This window comes from Rhinoderma darwinii, chromosome 1 (assembly GCF_050947455.1).
Source record: "Rhinoderma darwinii isolate aRhiDar2 chromosome 1, aRhiDar2.hap1, whole genome shotgun sequence".
Lineage (NCBI taxonomy): Eukaryota > Metazoa > Chordata > Amphibia > Anura > Rhinodermatidae > Rhinoderma > Rhinoderma darwinii.
Window position 1 is genome coordinate 602,055,049 of NC_134687.1, and position 20,787 is coordinate 602,075,835.

The 20,787-nt window shown below is 45.2% G+C and overlaps 1 protein-coding gene across 1 annotated transcript in view; it reads right to left on the reverse strand.

The window, feature by feature from the left end:
• LOXHD1 (lipoxygenase homology PLAT domains 1) overlaps nt 1–20,787 on the reverse strand; it is a 134,087-nt gene that overhangs the window by 56,652 nt on the left and 56,648 nt on the right. The window contains exons 15-21 of the mRNA XM_075840641.1: nt 17,538–17,730; nt 16,924–17,084; nt 15,984–16,296; nt 14,913–15,064; nt 12,524–12,657; nt 11,947–12,095; nt 1,779–1,883 (exon numbers count right to left, since the gene is read on the reverse strand). Of these exons, the coding sequence (XP_075696756.1) occupies nt 1,779–1,883; nt 11,947–12,095; nt 12,524–12,657; nt 14,913–15,064; nt 15,984–16,296; nt 16,924–17,084; nt 17,538–17,730 (1,207 nt within the window). The remainder of the gene's footprint in view (nt 1–1,778; nt 1,884–11,946; nt 12,096–12,523; nt 12,658–14,912; nt 15,065–15,983; nt 16,297–16,923; nt 17,085–17,537; nt 17,731–20,787) is intronic.

Here is a 20,787-nt window from a genome sequence, read left to right on the forward strand (position 1 = left end):
CCGCTGCTGCAAAGCTCACCATATGATTATAATAGGAGCCGTACAGCGAGACTTCCTGAATTCTAAATTTGAATTCCAGGGAGATCCAGTAGGAGCTTTACAGAGTTCTGACCTCTTGGTATTTATACACTAACAAAGGTTTGTGCACAGCTGCAGTAAAGCAAAAAAACAAAACGGCTTCAATGTACACCTTCACAACCAATTTATTTTATTAAACCAATTTCTTTTATTATTCCAATACATCTAAATTTAAAAATGAAGCAACTTTCCAAATAGACTTCATTAAAGATTTCTTATTATTTTGTTTATACATCTCCTTTACAAGCCTATACGTTTCCATGGTAATAGACAACAAACAAACACTGTGTAGTCTGATCCTGGAGTCATATTTTCTTCAAACTGTCCCCTACTTCTTGTTTATAAGTGCTGGATTTGTGGGGGGCAGAGGGCACATGACTGGTGCTAACAACAGTGGTTTTTATTTTGAAAAACTATCATTTTTGAGCAAGTTATGAGCAATTTTAGATTTAGTTTCTTAATGCCCAACTGGGCGTGTTTTTACTTTTGACCAAGTGGGTGTTGTAAAGAAGTGTATGATGCTGACCAATCAGTGACCAATCAGTGTCATACACTTCTCATTGTTCCAGCCCAGCTTCTTTCACTGCACAATCTCACTGTGCTGTGGATCATGCTGGGCTGGAACAATGAGAAGTGTTTGTGGGGGAAGTGAACACACAACTGGTGCTTACTGCTGTGTTTGAGGGGGCACATGATGTCCAATGTGCTGTGTTTGCTGGAGCTACATAGGTGTCCAGGGAATTCAATAATTGCTATAGACAATAACGATCTTTATTACTACATTACCGCAAATGCAATATTCCTCCTTGACTAAAAATACTCCTTACATAAGTTTAGAGGAGCATTTGAACTCTGCTGAAAAATATTAAGTGTGACCTCTGGCCAAAATGTATTTAAAGGGGTTTTCCCATGAAGGACATTTATGACATATCCACAGAATATGTCAGAAATGTCAGATAGATGCAAGTCCCACTTCTAGGACCCGCACCTATCTCTAGAACGGGGCCCCCTAAACCCCGTTCTAGCTTTTTTGTGCTAACGTTCTCTCCCGGCCACTTCCTGACTTTATGGTTGGGACATGGTCAGGAGTTACGGAAACAGCGTAGCTCGCTGAGCTACGCCGTTTTCTTAACTTCTACACTGGTGAATGGCAGTTACGGAAGCAGCTTAGCATGCGAGCTACGCTGTTTCCGTAAGTACAATCCAGTTCTATGGGACTTACGGAAACAGCGTAGCTCAGCGAGTTACGCTGTTTGCGTAACTCCCGACCATAAAGTCAGGAAGCGGCCAGGAGACAGCATTAGCACCAAAAGCTAGAACGGGGTTTAGGGGGCCCTGTTGTAGAGATAGGTGTGGGTCCCAGAGGTGGGACCTGCATGTATCTGACATTTATGACATATCCCGTGGATATGTCATAAATGTCCTTCATGGGAAAACCCTTTTAATTAAGAATTAGGGTACGATGGACTGGAGTGTGACTGCAGGATCAGACTACACAGGGTTGGTTTGTTGTCTGTTACCATGGTAATATAGAGATTGGTCATTCACAAATATGCCAGGTGATGGTCCAGAAGTGTATATTTTCAGACTTCCCAGGGAGTTCCCATGTAATGCAGAAGGCTGGGGGGTAAAAGTTCAGATTAGGTGGCCAATTGGGTAATACAGCCATACAATGAGTTGTTAGCACGGGTGCAGCGTACCTGTGTCGTCTTTCTCTCCATACAGAATTATAAATACATTGGCATCAGTCCCACCATTCTTCTTGTCTCCAGTCTTCACTCGTACTGTGTATGTAGTAGATTTGGCTGGGAGGGAAAAAGGTGACATAATGATTTAATAAAATCCAATACACAAGTGATACCCATAAATGTACACACCTAGAGATTGACAGGCAAAGAGCCAATCTCTGCCCTTGCAATCTTGAATCACATGGATTTTAAAGGGCATCTCCACCTTTAAGCACTATTTTACAGTTTATATATGTATATATACTACATTTCAAGTTGTGTCACTTTGTAACTACATTATATCTGATCTTGAGTTACAGCCTGTATTATAGTCTAGAGCTGTATTCACAATTCTGCTGTTTGTTATTGGAAACAGTCAGAAAGCAGGTCGGCAGACACACCCTTAAAGGGAAGGTGTCACAGAAAATTTTTATGTTTTTGATTTTAGTATGTTATTAAAATTAATTTTATTTGTGTTTTTTTGTTTTACATTTTTCTTTTTTCTGACTTTTACTTCTCTATGGGGGCTGCCATTTTTTTTTCATCTCTGTATGTGTCGATTAACGACACATACAGAGATGGAATACGGCACATACATCCCCATAGTGAATGCGAACAGGAGCCCTTCCATTCACTATAGTGTACGCCGTCAGTGTGGGAACGTCGCATGCGCCGCTCCCACACAGTCCAAATGGAAGGTATTCGGCAGTGCGACATCCGGCGCCATTTTCATGTGGACCGGAAGCCGCGGCCGAACAGTAAGATGACTACTTCCGGTCGCGGCTTCCGTCCATATGTTCCGAAGCAAGGACTAGGAGCGGAGGCAGCGGCGGCGGCAGGAGCAGGTAAGTCATGTTTGTGTATGTTCATGTTATAACCACTGTATCTAATCCTCCTACACTGTGCATTCGCTCAAAAAATGGCGGCACACAGTGTAGGAGGTTTGAACATTCGACCCCCTCCTTTCTCCTGGCACTAGCCAGGATAAAGGAGGGGGCATTGTTTGAGCACACTAGAGCGAGTGTGTCTTCTCCAATTTTGCAGCATAAAGCAATGAGGTTGCTTTACCACATGCCAATACTGCAATTTTGGGAATTGCTCCCTCTAGTGACCAGCACATGGAAATGTTATAAATTAGAATCTAATTTATAATATTTCCTGACTTGTGAAAAAATCTAAAAAAATTCTAACAATGTGTAATCATTTATATACTAACTGTTTAACTAAAAAAAAAAAAATTCTAGCGACACATTCCCTGTAACAACTTTGCTGAGCTCCTATAATGCGGAGGACACAGTTCATTTTTCCCTACCACAGATTACTTTTCATTATATTGAGGGTCCTCTTCAAAGATTTGGGCATGGTGGGGGTAAGGCTTCTTATGGGACAGGGGGAGCCGTTGGGCGGCAGAACTATATGGACCATAAGGTAAGGACATCTAAAGTGCATTTCATGAATTTCACACAGAAAATAGATGAGTTTGACCAAGCTCAATGTCCTGCTCGATGCTACCACAATGCCATGCTTTGCCCACAGGTATGAGGTTTAACCATAGGTAAGTAAAGAAGGAGAAAGTGTCTATGGTCTATATGGTAGAATTCCAATAATCTGGAACTCTAGGTGCCTAAACTATGATGGTTGATTATAAAAGAGTTGTCTGACAACTGGTTCACAAGATCCCTCAGAGTGATGTTCATCATCTCATTGGAGCCCTTAAGAACAGTAGTTGCCTGGGGACTACAATGTAAATAATCACTTTCCCTGCAGGGCCGTATTATTTGGTGACAAATTATATCAATTGGCATCCATTGATCGTCCAAAACTGAAAAATTAGACTCTCAGCTTCAGATAGAGGTGCATCAGTCTCTATTAGAATGAAATACCTTACATAGTTACATAGCCAAGGTTGAAAAAAACAAAGGTCCATCAAGTCCAACCTATAATCCTAAGGCAAGAGGAAGGCAAAAACCCCTATGATGTGGAGTATACTCGATCTAGATCACTGGGCTCCAACCTATGCCTCTAGTTTTTTTGAAACTACAACTCCCAGCATGCCCTGACAGCCTCTGGAGTTGTAGTTTCACAACAGCTGGAGAGCCACTGGTTGGTGGACCACTGATCTAGAGGTTGACTTAAACGTAAAACCTATCTATCTATCTATCTATCTATCTATCTATCTATCTATCTATCTATCTATCTACAGTATGTTTATTTATCTATTTATTTATCTAGCAATCCAAAAAATAGGCAGCACACCATAGTTGAAAGTGTAAAAAATAAGGGTACTTTATTTTTCAAGCTTGAGAAAGGCAGAGCTGAAACGTCGCACATGGGGCAATGAAGTACCCTTATTTTTTACACTTTCAACTACGGTGTGCTGGCTATTTTTTGGATTGCTGTATAGTTGGGATCTTGGTCTGTTCCCTAGGGCTTGCACCCACAATTCACTGATGCTGCTGGATCTTCTGTTTTGCTATCTATCTATCTATCTATCTATCTATCTATCTATCTATCTATCTCTCTTTTTATCTATTAATCACGTATCTGTTTCATATCTATCCATCTCTCTCTCTCTCTCTCTCTCTCTCTCTCTCTGATATCTGTCATCTATCATTTATGTATCTATCGTCTGTGAGTCCAATATAAGGACTATTTTGTTGCATTTTCCATTAGTAGGAGTTCCAGACCGTTTAGACTCTTCCTGCATTATGACTTCACATTGAATATATAGAATGGCTGGAGCTGAGCCCCGGGCATAAGAGGAGGCCACATGACCCGGGGAAACAGGAAGGGGAGGAGCTATGACACAAGGTGGACAGGCGGCGCTCTGGTTTGAGCGCCAGTCTGTCCGGAAGCACGGGAAGAAGCAGTTGTGTCTCCTCTGCTCGCTTCATCATCCGGGATCCCCGCTCCTCTGCGCCTCCATGGACATTCAGGTAATCCTGAAACAGCTGCGTTCTATGGCCGACGAACGTGGGTCGGATTGGCTAAGGACACAGCTCGCCGGTCTAGTCGATGGCCCGGCCGGGCCTGAGTCACCCGATACTGCGGGTGGGCCCGATCGAGTTTCAGAGGCGGGGGAGTAGGAGATTGCGAGTGGATCGCAGGATAGCGTTCTCCAGGGTGGACGACAGCTTCAGTCACAGAGGGCGCGGCCGCCGTCCCAGTTTAGCCCGGATGTACCCCCCCCCCCCGGGTCCGGCACAGGGTTGGGAGCCCCTACAGGTACCCTGGAGACCGGGGGGCTGGGTCCTGACCTGCGGACCGCAGGCCCCGATCTAGCAGGATTCCCGCTTCCCGGCCGGCTCCAACGGCAGCAGATGGCTCGGTCCCCATGAGAAGGGGGACACCACCTGGCTCCAGGTCTGTCTCTCCTGGATCAGCGGTGGGCCGGCCTGGCGATGTTCCAGTCGGGCGGCCCACCTGTGGACAAGATGGATGTCGCAGTACCGTGAGGCGGCCACGGTCGGTGGTCGTGCGGGGTAACGGCAGTGGGCGGTGTCCCGCTGGCTACAGGTTGGATGGGCGACAACCTGCCAGGGCTCTGACAGCGGTGGACAGCGTGCCTGCAGCTGGGGGTGACGGGAATTTCCCCCCAGGTTTGTCATCACGAAGTCGGGAGGAAGATGGAGGACATTGTGCGGGATGGCTGGATGATCTGGGTCTTCCGGCTGGTGGGATCACAGCTTCTACGCAGCCCGGTGAGTCTATGTATTTATCTTATCCTATCCCTGCCATTTTTAGGTCCCCGGGGACGGGGGTGGTATCTGTAGGGGGCGGGGTAGTTGAGTCAGGTAGTAGCGGGGTAGGATCAAATAGTAGCGGGGTAGGATCATGGAATGGATCGGTGGTGCGGGGTTTATTGGGTAGTTTGCAGGAATTGCTGTCACGGTTCGAACGGGTAGGGTTGTTGCGGGTGCCGTCCACGGTGGCTGCCTGGGGTGCCGTCCCCGGTGGCTGCTTGGGGCGGGGGGATGATGCAGTGTTTGGGGGGTGTACCAGTGCTACCTGGTGCGCAGGTGGTTCATGACGCGGGTGTGGCTGTGTGAGTTCAGAGGGAAAAGGATGGGGAGGTGGATCGGGTGCGGTTGGATGATAGGGCCAAGGAGGAGGTGTATGTGTGTTTTGAGGTGCCGTTGGGGACTCATTTAAAATCAGAAGTCAAAGAAAAGATCTGGAAGGATGAGTATGTGGAGATCTTTTAGCTTCTCCCCTTGGAGAAGTTCAATTTGGATAAGCCCAAGCTAATTGAAAGTGAAAAGGAAGAGGAGAATAAACTGAGATATAGGCTGATACCGCAGACGTTTCCTAATTGGTTGCAGGTGTTTGCCATCTTGGCAGAGAAGGCACCGGATAATTGCTCGGGCCTTTTTTGTTATATGGACGCCATTGGGGAAGCTTACAGGGTGTATGGGGGTATGACGTGGCTTCGGTATGATGAGTAGTTCCGGCAACGGAAGGTGGTCCGCCCGACTATGCGGTGGGACCAGAAGGATATTGGGTTATGGTTGAGGGTTATGGCGCCTGTGCGTTTTGGGAGGGAGACCTTTCCAGGGGCGGCCGGGGGGTCTGGCCAGTTTACTCAGCAGGGGGCTGGGGGCCAAGCTGGGAATCACGCAGGAGGAAAGTCAGGCCTGTATTGGCAATTTAATGAGGGGCAATGTAAGTTTGGAGCGAGGTGCAAATTTAAGCACTCCTGTTCGGTCTGTAGTGTAGCATCCCATGGAGCGGCAAAATGTTTTAAGAAAGGAAAGGGGAGAGGTGGGGCAACAGGTAACCATGGGAGTGACGCCTGTGAAGTTTGGAGAGATGCTGTCGTATCTAAATAAATACCATGATAGGGAGAAGTCAAGTTTGTTAGAAGAGGGGTTTTGAGTTGGTTTCCGGATGCCTCCCCCTTCTCATGTTGTCCCCTTTTCGTTACGGAATTTGAAATCTGTGAAGAATTACCCTGCGGTTGTGTCTGAGAAATTGGGTAAGGAGGTGCGGCTGGGGAGATTGGCGGGCCCCTTTTTGTCCCCTCCTTTTGTTGACACGGTAGTTTCTCCATTGGGTGTCGTGCCTAAAAAAGAGCCTAATAAGTTTCGGTTAATACATCATTTGTAACATCCGCGGGGGGGTTCGGTGAATGATGGTATTGATCCAGCACTTTGTTCGGTAGTTTATACATCCTTTGACGCGGCAGTTGAGTGGGTTAGGCAGTATGGTAGGGGAGCTCTCATGGCAAAAACGGACGTGGAGTTGGCTTTTCGTTTGCTTCCAGTACATTCCGAAAGTGTTCGGTTGTTGGGTTGTTACTGGGAGGGTTCGTATTTTGTGGACAGATCTCTTCCGATGGGCTGTTCAATTTCATGCACCTATTTTGAAGCCTTCAGTTCATTCTTGGAATGGATGATTCGTGAGGTTGCGCGATTTGCCTCCGTCATTACTTGGATGATTTCCTGTGTGTAGGGCCGGCGGGCTCATCTGTTTGCGGGAATTTGTTGGCAACGGCGGAGTCGGTGGCAGGTTGTTTTGGAGTGTCCCTTGCGCCTGATAAAACGGAGGGTTCGAGGTCGGTCCTGGTGTTTTTGGGAATCACAATTGATTCCGAGAAGATGAAATGCAGGCTCCCCCAGGAGAAATTGGAGGATTTGAAGTTGTTGGTGGGACAGGTGTGCCACATGAAGAAGATTAAGTTGCAGGACTTGCAATCTCTCCTGGGGAAGCTTAACTTCGCTTGTTGCATTATGCCTATGGGGAGGGTTTTCTTTAGAAGATTGGCGAGGGCTACGGCGGGAGTGAAGGCCCCACATCATTTTATTCGGTTGGGGGAGGAACACCGGGAGGATTTGAGAGTGTGGCGTGATTTCCTGGGGCAGTATAATGGGAGGTCAATCATCATGGCTCCGGTGGTGGATAACGTTGATTGGGAGTTGTTCACGGATGCTTCAGGGTGTGTGGGCTTTGGGGCCTATTGTGGGGGGCAGTGGTGCGTGGGTCAATGGCCGGGTAGGTGGATGGAGATAGGTTTGGTACGTAACTTGGCATTTTTGGAGTTTTTCCCTATTGTGGTGGTGGTGACTATTTTGGGAGACAGGTTTAGGAATAAGAAGGTACGTTTTCATTGTGATAATATGGGGGTGGTGATGGCAATTAATAATGTTTCGGCGGGATCTCCCCCTGTTGTTTGTTTGTAACGGCATTTGGTCCTTCTTTGTCTATCATTGAATGCTTGGGTTAGGCTGTTCACGTCCTAGAGGTGGATAACTCAGTTGCGGATTCTCTTTCTCGCCTGCAGTGGGAGCGGTTTCGGCAGTTGTCCCAGAGGCAGGCGCGATTGGGCTATCATGCCCTCAGCACTTGTGGGTGGGAGCTGGTCTAGAGGCAGCGAATCATCTGATCCGGTCTTCATTAGCTCCGGGGACGTAGACCGCTTATGAGACGGCCTGGCACGAATGGGTGACTTGGCTGGATGTGTTGGATGGAGTGGTTTCTTATGAGGATCAAGTAGTGGCGTTGTTGGCATTTTTGGGTCATGTGTCTGCTGCAGGCTGGTCGGTGGCGAAGGTCAATTCCTTTGTGGCGGGCCTGGCATTTGGTTTTAAATGGAGGGGTTTACGGGACGCCACAAAGAAATTTTTAGTAGGCCAGGCCCTGAGGGGGTTCCGTCGGAGGTGGGTGGCGCCTGATAGGCGGCGCCGGGTGTCATTTGGATTGTTCGAAAAATTGGGGATGGCGGCGAAAGTGGTGTGCATGTCGGTGTATGAATCTGTCCTATTTCAGTTGGCGTTCCCTTGGGCCTTTTTTGGTGCATTGTGGGTGGGGGAGTTGGTGTCACCCAGTGGGGTGCGGCCCGGGGGGTTGTTGATGGACGATGTGTTGCACTTGGGGGATCGGGTGGAGTTTTGGATTCGTCGTTCCAAAATGGATCAGAGGGGGAGGGGGCATCGAGTGGTGTTGAAGGAGGTAGTGGGCGCAGTGATGTGTCCGGTTAGTTTTTTGGGGGATAATTTTGGGTATGGCCAGTGTAGGGGTGGGCGTTTGTTGTATCACGCAGATGGTAAGTTTCTGTCGAGGTATCAATTCACCACGGTGTTCCGAAAATGTTTGTCCAGGACGAGACGGCGTTTGCACTGCACTCGTTTAGGATAAGGGCCGCCACAGAGGCGGTTAGGTGGGGTCTTGGGTCTGATGCGGTGCGGAGTATAGGTAGGTGGGAATCCCAGCGTTTCCGGCTGTATGTTCGTCCCAATCTTGTTTGAGTGTAGGTGCGGGGGGTGCTGTCTGTAATGAGGGGGGGGGGCGAGGCAATGCTGCAGTGTTCTTCTTAAGTGTCTGTATTAATGGTGCTGAATTTTTCTTTCAGATCCCTCCCCGTCTCTGGTTTGGATTTTTGGACATTCCTATGTCCATTGGGACGCGTTGCGGGCCGGCGCTCGTCCGGACGGGCGGCAGCTGGGGTTTTCCAGGGTGACGGCCATCGTGCGCTGGCTTGGTTTTCGTGGTATGTCTTGGGGGAGGGTTCTGCCAGAGTTCCATCGCTGTGCTATGTTGGACCGTGCTCCTGATGTGTTGGTGCTACATATTGGGGGGAATGACCTGGGGGTACGTCCGTTTTGGGAGTTGATCCGGGTCGTGAAGTATGATGTCCTGCGGTTGTGGGCGGTTTTCCCTCGGGTAACGGTAGTTTGGTCGGAGATGGTGCATCGGCAGAAGTGGAGATCGGTGAGGTCGGTGGGTGGTATTAACAGGGCTCGTGCGAAAATGAACAGGGCTGTGTCGGCTTTTGTGGTGCGGAATGGTGGAGTATTTGTGAGACATTATGACTTCGAGGAAGATACGGGGAATTATTGGTTGGCTGATGGGGTGCATTTGACTGCAGTGGGCATTGATTTGTGGGCTTTGCGGATTGAGGAGGGAACCGAACATGAGATTTTGTTGAGGGGGAACTTGCATACTTGAGGTGGTCAAGGTATGCTCGTTGTGGCGGGTTTTGGGGGTCCTTGGAGTTGGTTAAAATTGGTGTGGGTGGGATTCATACTGGTGATGGTCCCTCCCAGATTATACATGGTGGGGGATCTGGCTTATATGGGCTCCTGCTGGGTGGGGTCCCGGGGAGCAAAATAGAAATGCTTTAGCCATCTGCGGTTCGCATGGTGTCCCTGAGGCTGTTGCAGGACGGCTGGGGGTAAAAATACAGATATGGGTAGAATCCTTCTTATTAGCTCCAAGGACCTTCCCAATTTTCCGTATGGAGGGGTGTGGTTTTCACATGAATGATGTTTGGATGGGGGTTTGCGTGGAAAGGTTATTAAGTTATGGTTATTTATTTGGTATTTTGTTGATGGTATTTATTAATGCGTTGTTTTTTCTGTTTTGTTAATAAAATGGCTGTTGTGGCCAATTCATTCCAGCTCTAAGTCTCAGTGTCATCATTTGGTGGAAGAAAGGTAAAGGGGTAGCTTAAAGGAGTTGGGAATGTCACACGCAGTTATTGTTTTGAGGGTTACGAAACCGTACTCTGTTTATCCCACGGTCAAGTATATCACTAAGGACAACCTCATTCACTTGGCCAACCTATAAGGATAGTCACTGTCCATTCCAAAATCTGAAATCATTCATTCCCAAAATGCACATTACAAATGGGATTTCCTAATGTATTTATAACCAACGCAATGGAAAATGTATACATCACTACTTCAGCCCAGGTGACGGGTGTCTGCCATTGTACCAGATGGCTCGGGGTTAATGTCAGCAGTAAGTGAATTCAAGGCTCAGATTTGTAGTTACAGACACAGTGAGAACATAAAGAAGTCCCCTCAGAACTGTATTCAGATTACAGACCATATGTTACTGCTGTAAATTGGAGTCTTGGGAGAGCACGGTTGCTGAGATGGTGACAGCATCATTAAAATACATAAAATTCCAAGAATGAAAGACAGAAAGGGGTAAATCAGGGTAAGAGAGACATTAATGGAAAGTCTTTAGAGACATTCAACCTTGACAGAAAGAAAATAAATACACATATTTATCACTGCCAGTTCCGCAGCAAACAGTCTAGTAGAAGTCTGGAAGAAAAATTATCCTCTCCATCTTATGCCATGGGCTAAGAGGTGCGGCTTAGATAAATGGGCGGGGCTATTGCTTACTGCATAGAAAACAGTGGGTGAAGGCTTCTGCTACATTACGGTACCCTCCGGCCAGAAATACACTGGCTTGAAGGAAATGCCTATCTTTTAACACAATATTGTTTATCGGTCCAAAATTCTGTGCTGATTTATTTCTTAATATATCTTTATAGTGGTCGGAAAACTGTTTTTCTGATACAGAGCTCTAAATCCCCAGCACTAAGTGATAACATTCTGGCTACCTGCAGCCACCACTAGAGGGCGCTTAAGAGCTTACGGCATACTGTTTTATCCCCATAGTAGTGGCTGCAGGCAGCCAGAATTTTATCATTTAACTCTATGTCAATGCAAGGAATTTGGAGTTCTGCATCAGAAAAATGGAGCTGCTACAAATATATACTAAGAAATTATTCAGCACAGAATTTTGAGACAATTTATATAAAAAAAAAAAAAAATTGTGTTCAAGGGCAGACATTCACTTTAAAGGATACTTCAGACAAAACTAAAGGTTTTCCAGTTGGATGTAAATATAGATTATTCATTTTCAAGATCTCTGCTTACAATGGAAGTGTAATGAGTTGTGCACCTGTGCTAAGAGGACACAATCAGGACAGTTTTGTAGTATCTAGATGTTGACAGCCTTGACAAGAAACAGAGATCTTGAGAATGGTGAGGAATTGTAATGCAAGCTGTATTAGACAGTTGTAGAACTTTTTATTAAACAATGATTAACCTTTTTTAATGGAAGAGCTAAGCAGCATAAGCTAAGTAGCCATAATGCTACAATGGGGCAAAGTCCCTATTGATGAAAATGCACCTAGAATGGCTGTACAGGGCAAAATAGCAACAGCAGAACTGCAGAGGTCTCTTTGAGCACCATTTTTCGGGTGAAATTATCTTAGAAAGAAGGAATGAGAGGTCCCATTTTCTCTTGAAAATGGCCAGACAGCCAAATGTCTATGACCTGATTTTAACGTCACCATTACATGATGGTGGTTGGGGCTTTTTTGCCCGGACAAGACCACACAAACCTTTTTGTTCTAATCCCAGTGTCGCAAGAGATTGCTCTTCCCCATCGTCGTCTTTCTTCATAAATGCTTCATTTACTGGAACCAGCATCCGAGAAATCTGACCATCGTCTTCGTCTACTGCCAACCATCTTTGGCATGGGAAAAAGTATCTACATGGAAAAAAAGAACGAAGACAGGGATGAATATTGGACATCTAAAAGGGGCAATTATAAGTTCCTGGGCCGCCAAATAGCATGTGGAGTTGCTAGCAATAGCTTCTGCTAAGCCTTGGTGAGCGGCAACCCCTAATCTACGGACAGGATCTGTAAAGGCATTGATACATGACCACAATGCATTCAGTCCGATATTTCGGGAATTATTATGATCTGGGGCTACAACATTATACAAATTTCTCATTATCTCCTTTTTGACGTTCCAAGCAAATTTCCTAAGACCACAATATCTGCAAATCTGGCATCCCGCTGATCCTGAGAGTGAAAGACGTTTACAGTAGATGTCCTTCACAGATCCATCCCATGGTCAGTGACAGTCCGGGAGGTCTTCAGACCCTTCCCCATCATCTATACAAAGGACTTACTTTGTTTCATCTTTCATATCTTCAATCTCCACTCGGTCCAGAAACCAAGCAGCATTCGCCCCTGAGTTATCGTGTCGGATTCTCAGCTTTTTCAATTCTCCTAAATCTATGGCATTGATGCTGAAAACATCTTCCTGCGATAAATGTAAAGAAAAAGTAAATGTTGGTTGACGGCCGCCACGTGAAAAACAACATCTGAATTTTTCACTCCTGACCATTTTTTATTGACAAGAAAGATCGATTAGAAGATTAGTGGACTTTAGGTTACCCCTTTCCAAATGCCCTAGTAGGGCACAATAAATGGAGATTTCCCGCTTGGAGCCCTTCTATACAAATCAGAGCTGAGAACTGCTACAAAAATTTGATTTTTTATTTTTTTTTTGCTGTACACATGACGCTTTCTTATTATTTAAAATTGGAGCAGATATCAATTAGGTTTCTATGTCTTATTTGGGGACAAATGGTCAGGAAAAGGAAAAATATAGTTTTTCCTCATTATTTCATGCTCTATTTTAAAGAGGCTCTGTCACCAGATTTTGCAACCCCTATCTGCTATTGCAGCAGATAGGCGCTGCAATGTAGATTACAGTAACGTTTTTATTTTTAAAAAACGAGCATTTTTGGCCAAGTTATGACCATTTTCGTATTTATGCAAATGAGGCTTGCAAAAGTACAACTGGGCGTGTTGAAAAGTAAAAGTCCAAGTGGGCGTGTATTATGTGCGTACATCGGGGCGTGTTTACTACTTTTACTAGCTGGGCGTTGTGTATAGAAGTATCATCCACTTCCCTTCAGAACGCCCAGCTTCTGGCAGTGCAGATCTGTGACGTCACTCACAGGTCCTGCATCGGGTCGGCACCAGAGGCTACAGTTGATTCTGCAGCAGCATCAGCATTTGCAGGTAAGTAGCTACATCGACTTACCTGCAAACGCTGATGCTGCTGCAGAATCATCTGTAGCCTCTGGTGCCGACACGATGCAGGACCTGTGAGTGACGTCACAGCGTGATCTCTGGAGAACACGGCTGTGGCTGCACTGCCAGAAGCTGGGCGTTGTGAAGAGAAGTGGATGACACTTCTATACACAACGCCCAGCTAGTAAAAGTAGTAAACACGCCCCGATGTACGCACATAATACACGCCCAGTTGTACTTTTACTTTTCAACACGCCCAGTTGTACTTTTGCAAGCCTCATTTGCATAAATACGAAAATGGTCATAACTTGGCCAAAAATGCTCGTTTTTTAAAAATAAAAACGTTACTCTTATCTACATTGCAGCGCCGATCTGCTGCAATAGCAGATAGGGGCTGCAAAATCTGGTGACAGAGTCTCTTTAAGGTAGTTTTTTCAATGAATAATATTTACCCTAAAAATTAAAACTTTAATTCTCCTGTGCAGAGCGATGTTAAATATGTGTACATTCTGTAACATATGGCATTGCTATAGCGTTGAGAAAGTAGACCCTATTTTAGCTTTAAATGTATCCCCTCCTGTAGCATCTGTACATGGGGGATAATCATCCAAAAACAGATTATTATTTTTTTAGTAAAGGAGCAAAAGCAGGTAAAGCCGTGGTGGAACAGAATGAAATTGGTAGCCTGGGTAATTATTTTAGGTTTGGGGTAACATAACTTCTCCCTGACAGAAACATTTTAATACCTGAGCATCCATGCAGAACGTGTTGCTCTCATGCAGAATGTCTAAAATTAATGGGTGTGGGTTCGGTGAGATGTGTATTTTTTTGCAGAGGGAGGCTTTTATTTTTCCATTACTTTTTAAAAAAAAATCTAATTTGATTTATTTTTTAAAACTTTTTTTTTGTAGTATACTATAAATTATTCATTAATTATTGTTTTACTATTTAGGCACAGGTTAGCAGTGATCACAAGATCTATGTATTCCCTGATGCCCCTTATATAGATAGCTAATAACATTGATTTAATAGTAACAGTCCATTAGATCACGGTTATCAGTGAGCTATAAACAGAGACAAGCAGTGAAGACGCAGATTGTGTCTTCTCTGCATATCTCAAAGCCTTTGTTTCATAGGGAATCCCTGTGACATCATTAATGAAATAATGGGGTTCCTTAGCAACCTCCTGAATGCTGAAGCAGCGTTCTGTATTGGGGAGCACAGCGCTCAACATGAGGGCTGTGTTCATGAGTTGTTTATGACAGGGAACTGATTATTTCAGGTCCCTGTCACAGTACAGGATCGACTGTCAGTGTGATAGCTGATCTTACCATTGGCACTGAGCACAGGAGTGAGCAGTGCCATCAAAACAGCACATAGATTGACAGGATTCTGGCACTGGCGCATGCAGGTAGAGGTTAAATTCCACTACACATGTATCAGAGAGTGATGGTCCCAATCAACAGAACACAATACCTGTCCATTCTCAAACTTATTCAGGTGGTTGGACTTTTTTAGGTGCCGTTCACCCGTGTCCCCAATCTCCCCGTAAATAGTGGCGAAGACATCGGCATCAGTTCCAGCGCCCCACACAGATCCGGTAACTACATGGATTTCATAGGTGTTCTCTGGAAAAAATAAATGTAAAGGGATCAAGACAATATATTGCTTTGGCTACTAGTGAATTATCTGCGAATTATGACTCTACGGTATATAGTTATAATAAACTGAGACTGCTGTGCTGACTTCATTATATTAAGTTCTAAGAATATAAGAGGAATTCAGGCCTACTATAATATTGTGGAATCTAAAAGGGACAAGACTTTGCAAGAAAAGGGGAGTGGCATCATACTCAGGGGTGGGGCTTTGCTTTCTTGCGATTTTAGAAATATGAATAGTTAGAAATTAATTTCAACTTGTCAACTTTTCTAGTATGGCATGTTAGTCTCCTATGCTCATGGTCTACTTTTTGTCACATCGGGCCATCATTCTCAGTACCAGGCGAAAGAAGACATACAAAACCTTTTATTGGCTTAATGACATAGCTCAGAGGTGCATTCACAATTCTGCAGGATTCAGAGCTGAAATCTTCTGGCATTTTCTGCTTTTTCAGTGTCTTCAGAAAAGCATGCTCTGGTGATTCACATTTTGTGTGATCTTTGCACCAAGCACTGTACAGCAATCTGATGTATGATAAACTTATTATCCCCTGCATTATTGGAGGTTAGCTTAAGCTGTTAGGGGTGTGTCTAGTGAAAAGCTTATTGACTGTTTCCAGCAGCAACCAGCAGAATTATGAATGCAGCTCTAGGTTTAATACAGTGAGATGTGCCTTATCGTATCGTATCATGCTGTGCAGTTTGCTGTGTATGGTTACAATTCGTATCAGGATATTAAAATACATGAAAAGCAATGTCATCCTAAAGAATCCTTCCCTTTATTAGAATAAATGAAAGGAGTAAAGAGTCCAGTGTTAATTTATTGTTCTTTAAAATATATCTGCAAATATCTGCCATTTTTGTTCTTTTGATATTTTTCAAAATTTACCTTCAAGTCCTGCATCTTGGGGAAGAAGTTCCACCACAATTTCTCCATCACATTCACCTCGGGCCAGCCACCTATTGCACTCGAACTTGTACGCCTCCACCACTTCTTTCGGCTGCATCTCCACGTCTTCTTCTTTGCTGGATTTCTTCTTCTTGTTCGGCTTCTTCTTCTTGTCAGGTGGTTGGGCCACTGGCAACATTTGTACTCCAACACGTTTAATCTCAACAGTTTCTAGAAACCAACCATCTCCGAGACCTGTACCATCATGACCAATTCTAAGCTTGAGAATCTTCCCGATATCCAGTGCCTCTATCTGTGAGTAGATAAGGTCACATTATAGTGGGTGGCAAAATCAAAATATCCATTCAATAAAACTGTAAAATTAGACACAAATGAAATTTTCAGCTACATGTAATCAAAAATAAAGAAACATTTTTCTCTGAGGTGCAGTAGCTTATTATAGCCTGTAGTTGTCACTGTTGTAAAATAAAAATGTTGCTCAATTTGGGCCATGGTGCCAGAGGGGACCCAATGGCCTCTCTGCGACATAAGAAGACACCAGTATTATATATGGCACATGGTAGATGGGTGCTATGTTACAGATTTTGCATTGGGGCCCAGAAGCTTCAAGTTATACCTCTATATAAGGCATAGAGCTGGTCCATAGACTATTTGGAGACTTTGAAAATCTACACTCATTATGAACCAGTGTCTAATGTATATTCATCAGAAGGATCCAGAGTACTATCAGTGGTTCCAATCATAATGGATATATATGTGTGTGTGTGTGTGTGTGTGTGTGTGTGTGTGTGTGTGTGTGTGTGTGTATGTATATATATATATATATATATATATATATATATATATATATATATATATATATATTTATTATGTATACAGGTTCAGAACAGAAGATGCATATCAGGTTAGGGCCAGAAACCTTGAAGATGTCAACAGCTCCTCTCTCAAAGTCATTTGAGCGGCTTCGTAGGGATGTCTCCTCTGTCTTCCCGTGTTCTCCATATACTTGCATGAAAACACTGGCATTGGTCCCTGCACCTCGCACATTGCCAGTGGTCACGATAACTTCATAATTAACAACTGGAGAGAAAAAGGAAAGTTTGAGATATAGATCCCACTATGAATCATTATGTATGAGCCAATAAAGAATACTCATTGCACAGATGTAGTAATCTTTAACTTGACTCTTAAATACACAGCGGCAAGAAACTTTAACTTGACTTTTTCAATTGCCTTTGTTGTGTGATATCACGCTGCAACAAGTTATCAGAGTCAAGATAAAGATGGCTACATCCGTATCATGAAGTTCTCTGATTGATATATATGCTGTGTATAAATTCCTTGTTTTTCAAGATCTCTGGTTGCTGTCATTGAAAGGGGACCACATTGTTTATTTCCAGAGGGTAAGGATTATGCGATGGACACAGGTATTTTAGTGACATACAGTTACAGGAGACGTATATAATCATGTACATAGTATAGAGATCCTATCTTCCACAGGTATCAGCTACTATAACAATACGCTCAACTTACGTTTCTCTATGTCAATGACCTCGCTGGCGTACACTTCAACCTCCACTTTGCCATCACACTCATCCCTACAGAGCCAGCGGTTGCACGGGAACATGTATTGCTTGCCGTGTGCTGGAACCTCCACCACCACATTAGCCAGGAACCATCCTGCACGAATCCCCACATTGTCATGACCAATGAGCAGCTTATTGATCTGATGGGAAAAAAATGCTATTATTATTATTATTATTATCATTATTATTATTATTATTATTATTTGCATACATATTCTGCAGCATTGGATTGTTTGGGTGAAAGACATTATACCAAAACAAGAGGAGATCCTAGTCCTCAGAGCTTGCAATCTAAAGCATGTCACATATATTGAAATTAATCTCAATTGACGTAGAATCTGCAGCCCATGAGGCAATTTTTTGTGGCCTCCAAATACCATTATATAGACATACATGTCTGGGTCCTGATGGTTCCGAAAACCACAGCTGATAAAATACAGCGACAGCCTTCAAATGCAAGGAATGAAATGCAGTCATTAGACCGCAGCTAAAATCTCTCTTCCCTGCACTGACCAAAGATATCAGCGTAGGATTTAGAAAATACATGTGAGCGCTCTCCAGTGGCTGCTCATATATATCTTCCATGTCCTACAGATAAGGAGTCGTGAGGACGGGCACAACGTGCGGAATCAGGGACGGGCAAGAATTAATGGTGCACTGTGTGGCTGGTGCTGAAATGAGGAGGCATTATAATGGGGGACACTGTGTTGCTGGCACTGTAATGGGTCGGCACTGTGTGGCTGGCACTGTTATGAGGGGGCACTGTGTGTCTGGTACTGATATGAGAAGGCACTAAAGGAATAACGTCTGTGGTAGCAGGGGTTGCAAACGGGCCCGAAGGAAAAGGTTGCTCATCCTGGATCCCCAGCGCATACCAGGTCCTGACACTGAGCAGCCTCAAGGACGTGTGCTCAGCATCAGGACCATATATGCGCTGTGGTCTGATGTGGCAGCATGAGGGTATCCGGGCCCCCCGCAGACAAGAGAAGAGGAGCATTTTTTTTTCTTCCTTTATGTCCGAACAAAGAAGTTTTATCATTTGAAATATTCGGATTCAGATTCACAGATTCAGTACTCCAGAGAGAAGACGACAAGCTGGAGAGGTGGCCACTTCTGCGGCTCTCTATTGTAGCTTATGGAAGATGTGAGAAGCTCAGCTGTTTCTGTGACTTCTATAAACTACAATGGAGATAGCCAAATGCATGTGCGGCCATCTAGACTCCTACATGGGAGCAGGGGACCCTATACTCCTGATACGGGAGAGTCCCATAAGTGGAACCCCCATCTATCAGATATGAATGGTGTAGACTGTTGACATCCATGCCATAAATTAGTTAGATGCGAATACCCCTTAAGTTTTATTGCGGCCCTTAGGAGTGGTACAGTCTGGTTGTGTATCCCGATGTAAAACTACAAGTCCCAGCAGTACCTATGAGCTTATGACAAAGAACAAGAGACTTTGTAGCATTCTATGAAGTTCAATTTCAAATTTATTCTGCTTCTCTGGGTTAATGTTACAATAATACAAAGTTATTAATACTGGAAGTCTCTAAAGCTCCTTACAGAATCACATAATGGACGTGCTGAAGTTTATTGGAAACCAAGCAAATAAAACACGAAGCAATAAAAGCTAAAGCTATTCTGGTAATGACAAATAAATGCAATTTTAAGTGAGAAGCAGCAGGGGGCGCTGTGGTAGTAATTCTTTAAATTGCATTGTAGGGTTTTGAAAATCCCTTTATTAGTAACTTAAATAGTCATTCTGAGATTGCTATAGTGTTATATTGTTTTAGTAGTATACGGTGAAATTTGGGGAGATGTCCAGAAAAATTAATAAAGGGAGAAGATTCAGTTATCTGTAACTTGGAATTTGGATTTTTCCAAGCCACAATAAGATCTGTCAATAGCAGACAGCTTACTTGTTGATGGTTTCCAGGAAGGGACATCCTTCCTGGAAACCATCAACTGGGACATTCTTCCTGGGACATCCCGTTTCCCACCCTGGAGGTTCTCTATGTGCACATTTAGAGCCTGTGCCTCATAATTGAACAGGTGAAAAATCCTATAATTTATCTATTTTCTTATTTTTATTAGTCCTTGCGTCATTTCTTAAATATAACTTTTTCTGGAAAAGCTGGATGACTAACAATATGTCCGCCATTATGATTTCCCCCAAAAGTTGTCACTCCATAAATATTTCGATTTGGCAATCAGGAGTCTAGGAAATCTATGGTTACAGCGCTTATGGAAGCTGTAAGAGATATCAATAGCCACCTGTCTGTCCAGAAACACAGGAAGGAGCAGTTCTCTCCTCCGCTCGCTTCATCTTCTGGGATCCCCGCGTCTCCGTGCCTCTATGGACATCCGGGTAATCCTGGAACAGCTGCGTTCTATGGCCGGCGAGCATGGGTCGGATTGACTTAGGACCCAGCTCGCCAGTCTAGTCGATGGCCCGGCTGGGCCTGGGTCACCCGCGGTACTGCGGGTGGGCCTGATCGAGTTTCAGAGGCAGGGGATCACAGGATCGCGCTCCCCAGGGCGGACGGCAGCTTCGGTCACGGGGGGGCGCGGCCGCCATCCCGATTCAGCCCAGATGTCACTCCCTGGTTCCGGTGCAGGGTTGGGAGCCCCTCCAGGGACCCTGGAGACAGGGAGGCTGGGACCTCACCTACAGGCCGCAGGCCCCGTTCTGGCAGGAATCCCGTTTCCCGGCCGGATCCAACGGCAGCGGGTGGCTCGGTCCCCATGAGAAGGGGGACGCCACCTAGCTCCAAGTCAGTCTCTCCTGGATCGGCGGTGGGCCGGCCTGGCGATGTTCCAGACGGGCGATCCACCTGTGGACAAGATGGACGTCGCAGTACCGCGAGGCGGCCACGGTCGGTGGTCGTGCCGGGTGACGGCGGTGGGCGGTGTCCCGCTGGCTACGGGTCGGATGGTCGACGGCCTGCCGGGGCTCTGGCGGTGGTGGACAGCGTGCCTGCAGCAGGGGGTAACAGGAGTTGCCCTCCAGGTTTGTCATCACGGAGTCGGGAGGAAGATGGAGGCCATCGTGCGGGACGGCTGGATGATCCGGGTCTACCGGCTGGTGGGATCACAGCTGCTACGCAGCCCGGTGAGTCTATGTCTTTATCTTATCCTATCCCTGCCATTTTTAGGTCCCCGGGGTCAGGGGATGTATCTGTGGGTGCGGGGTAGTT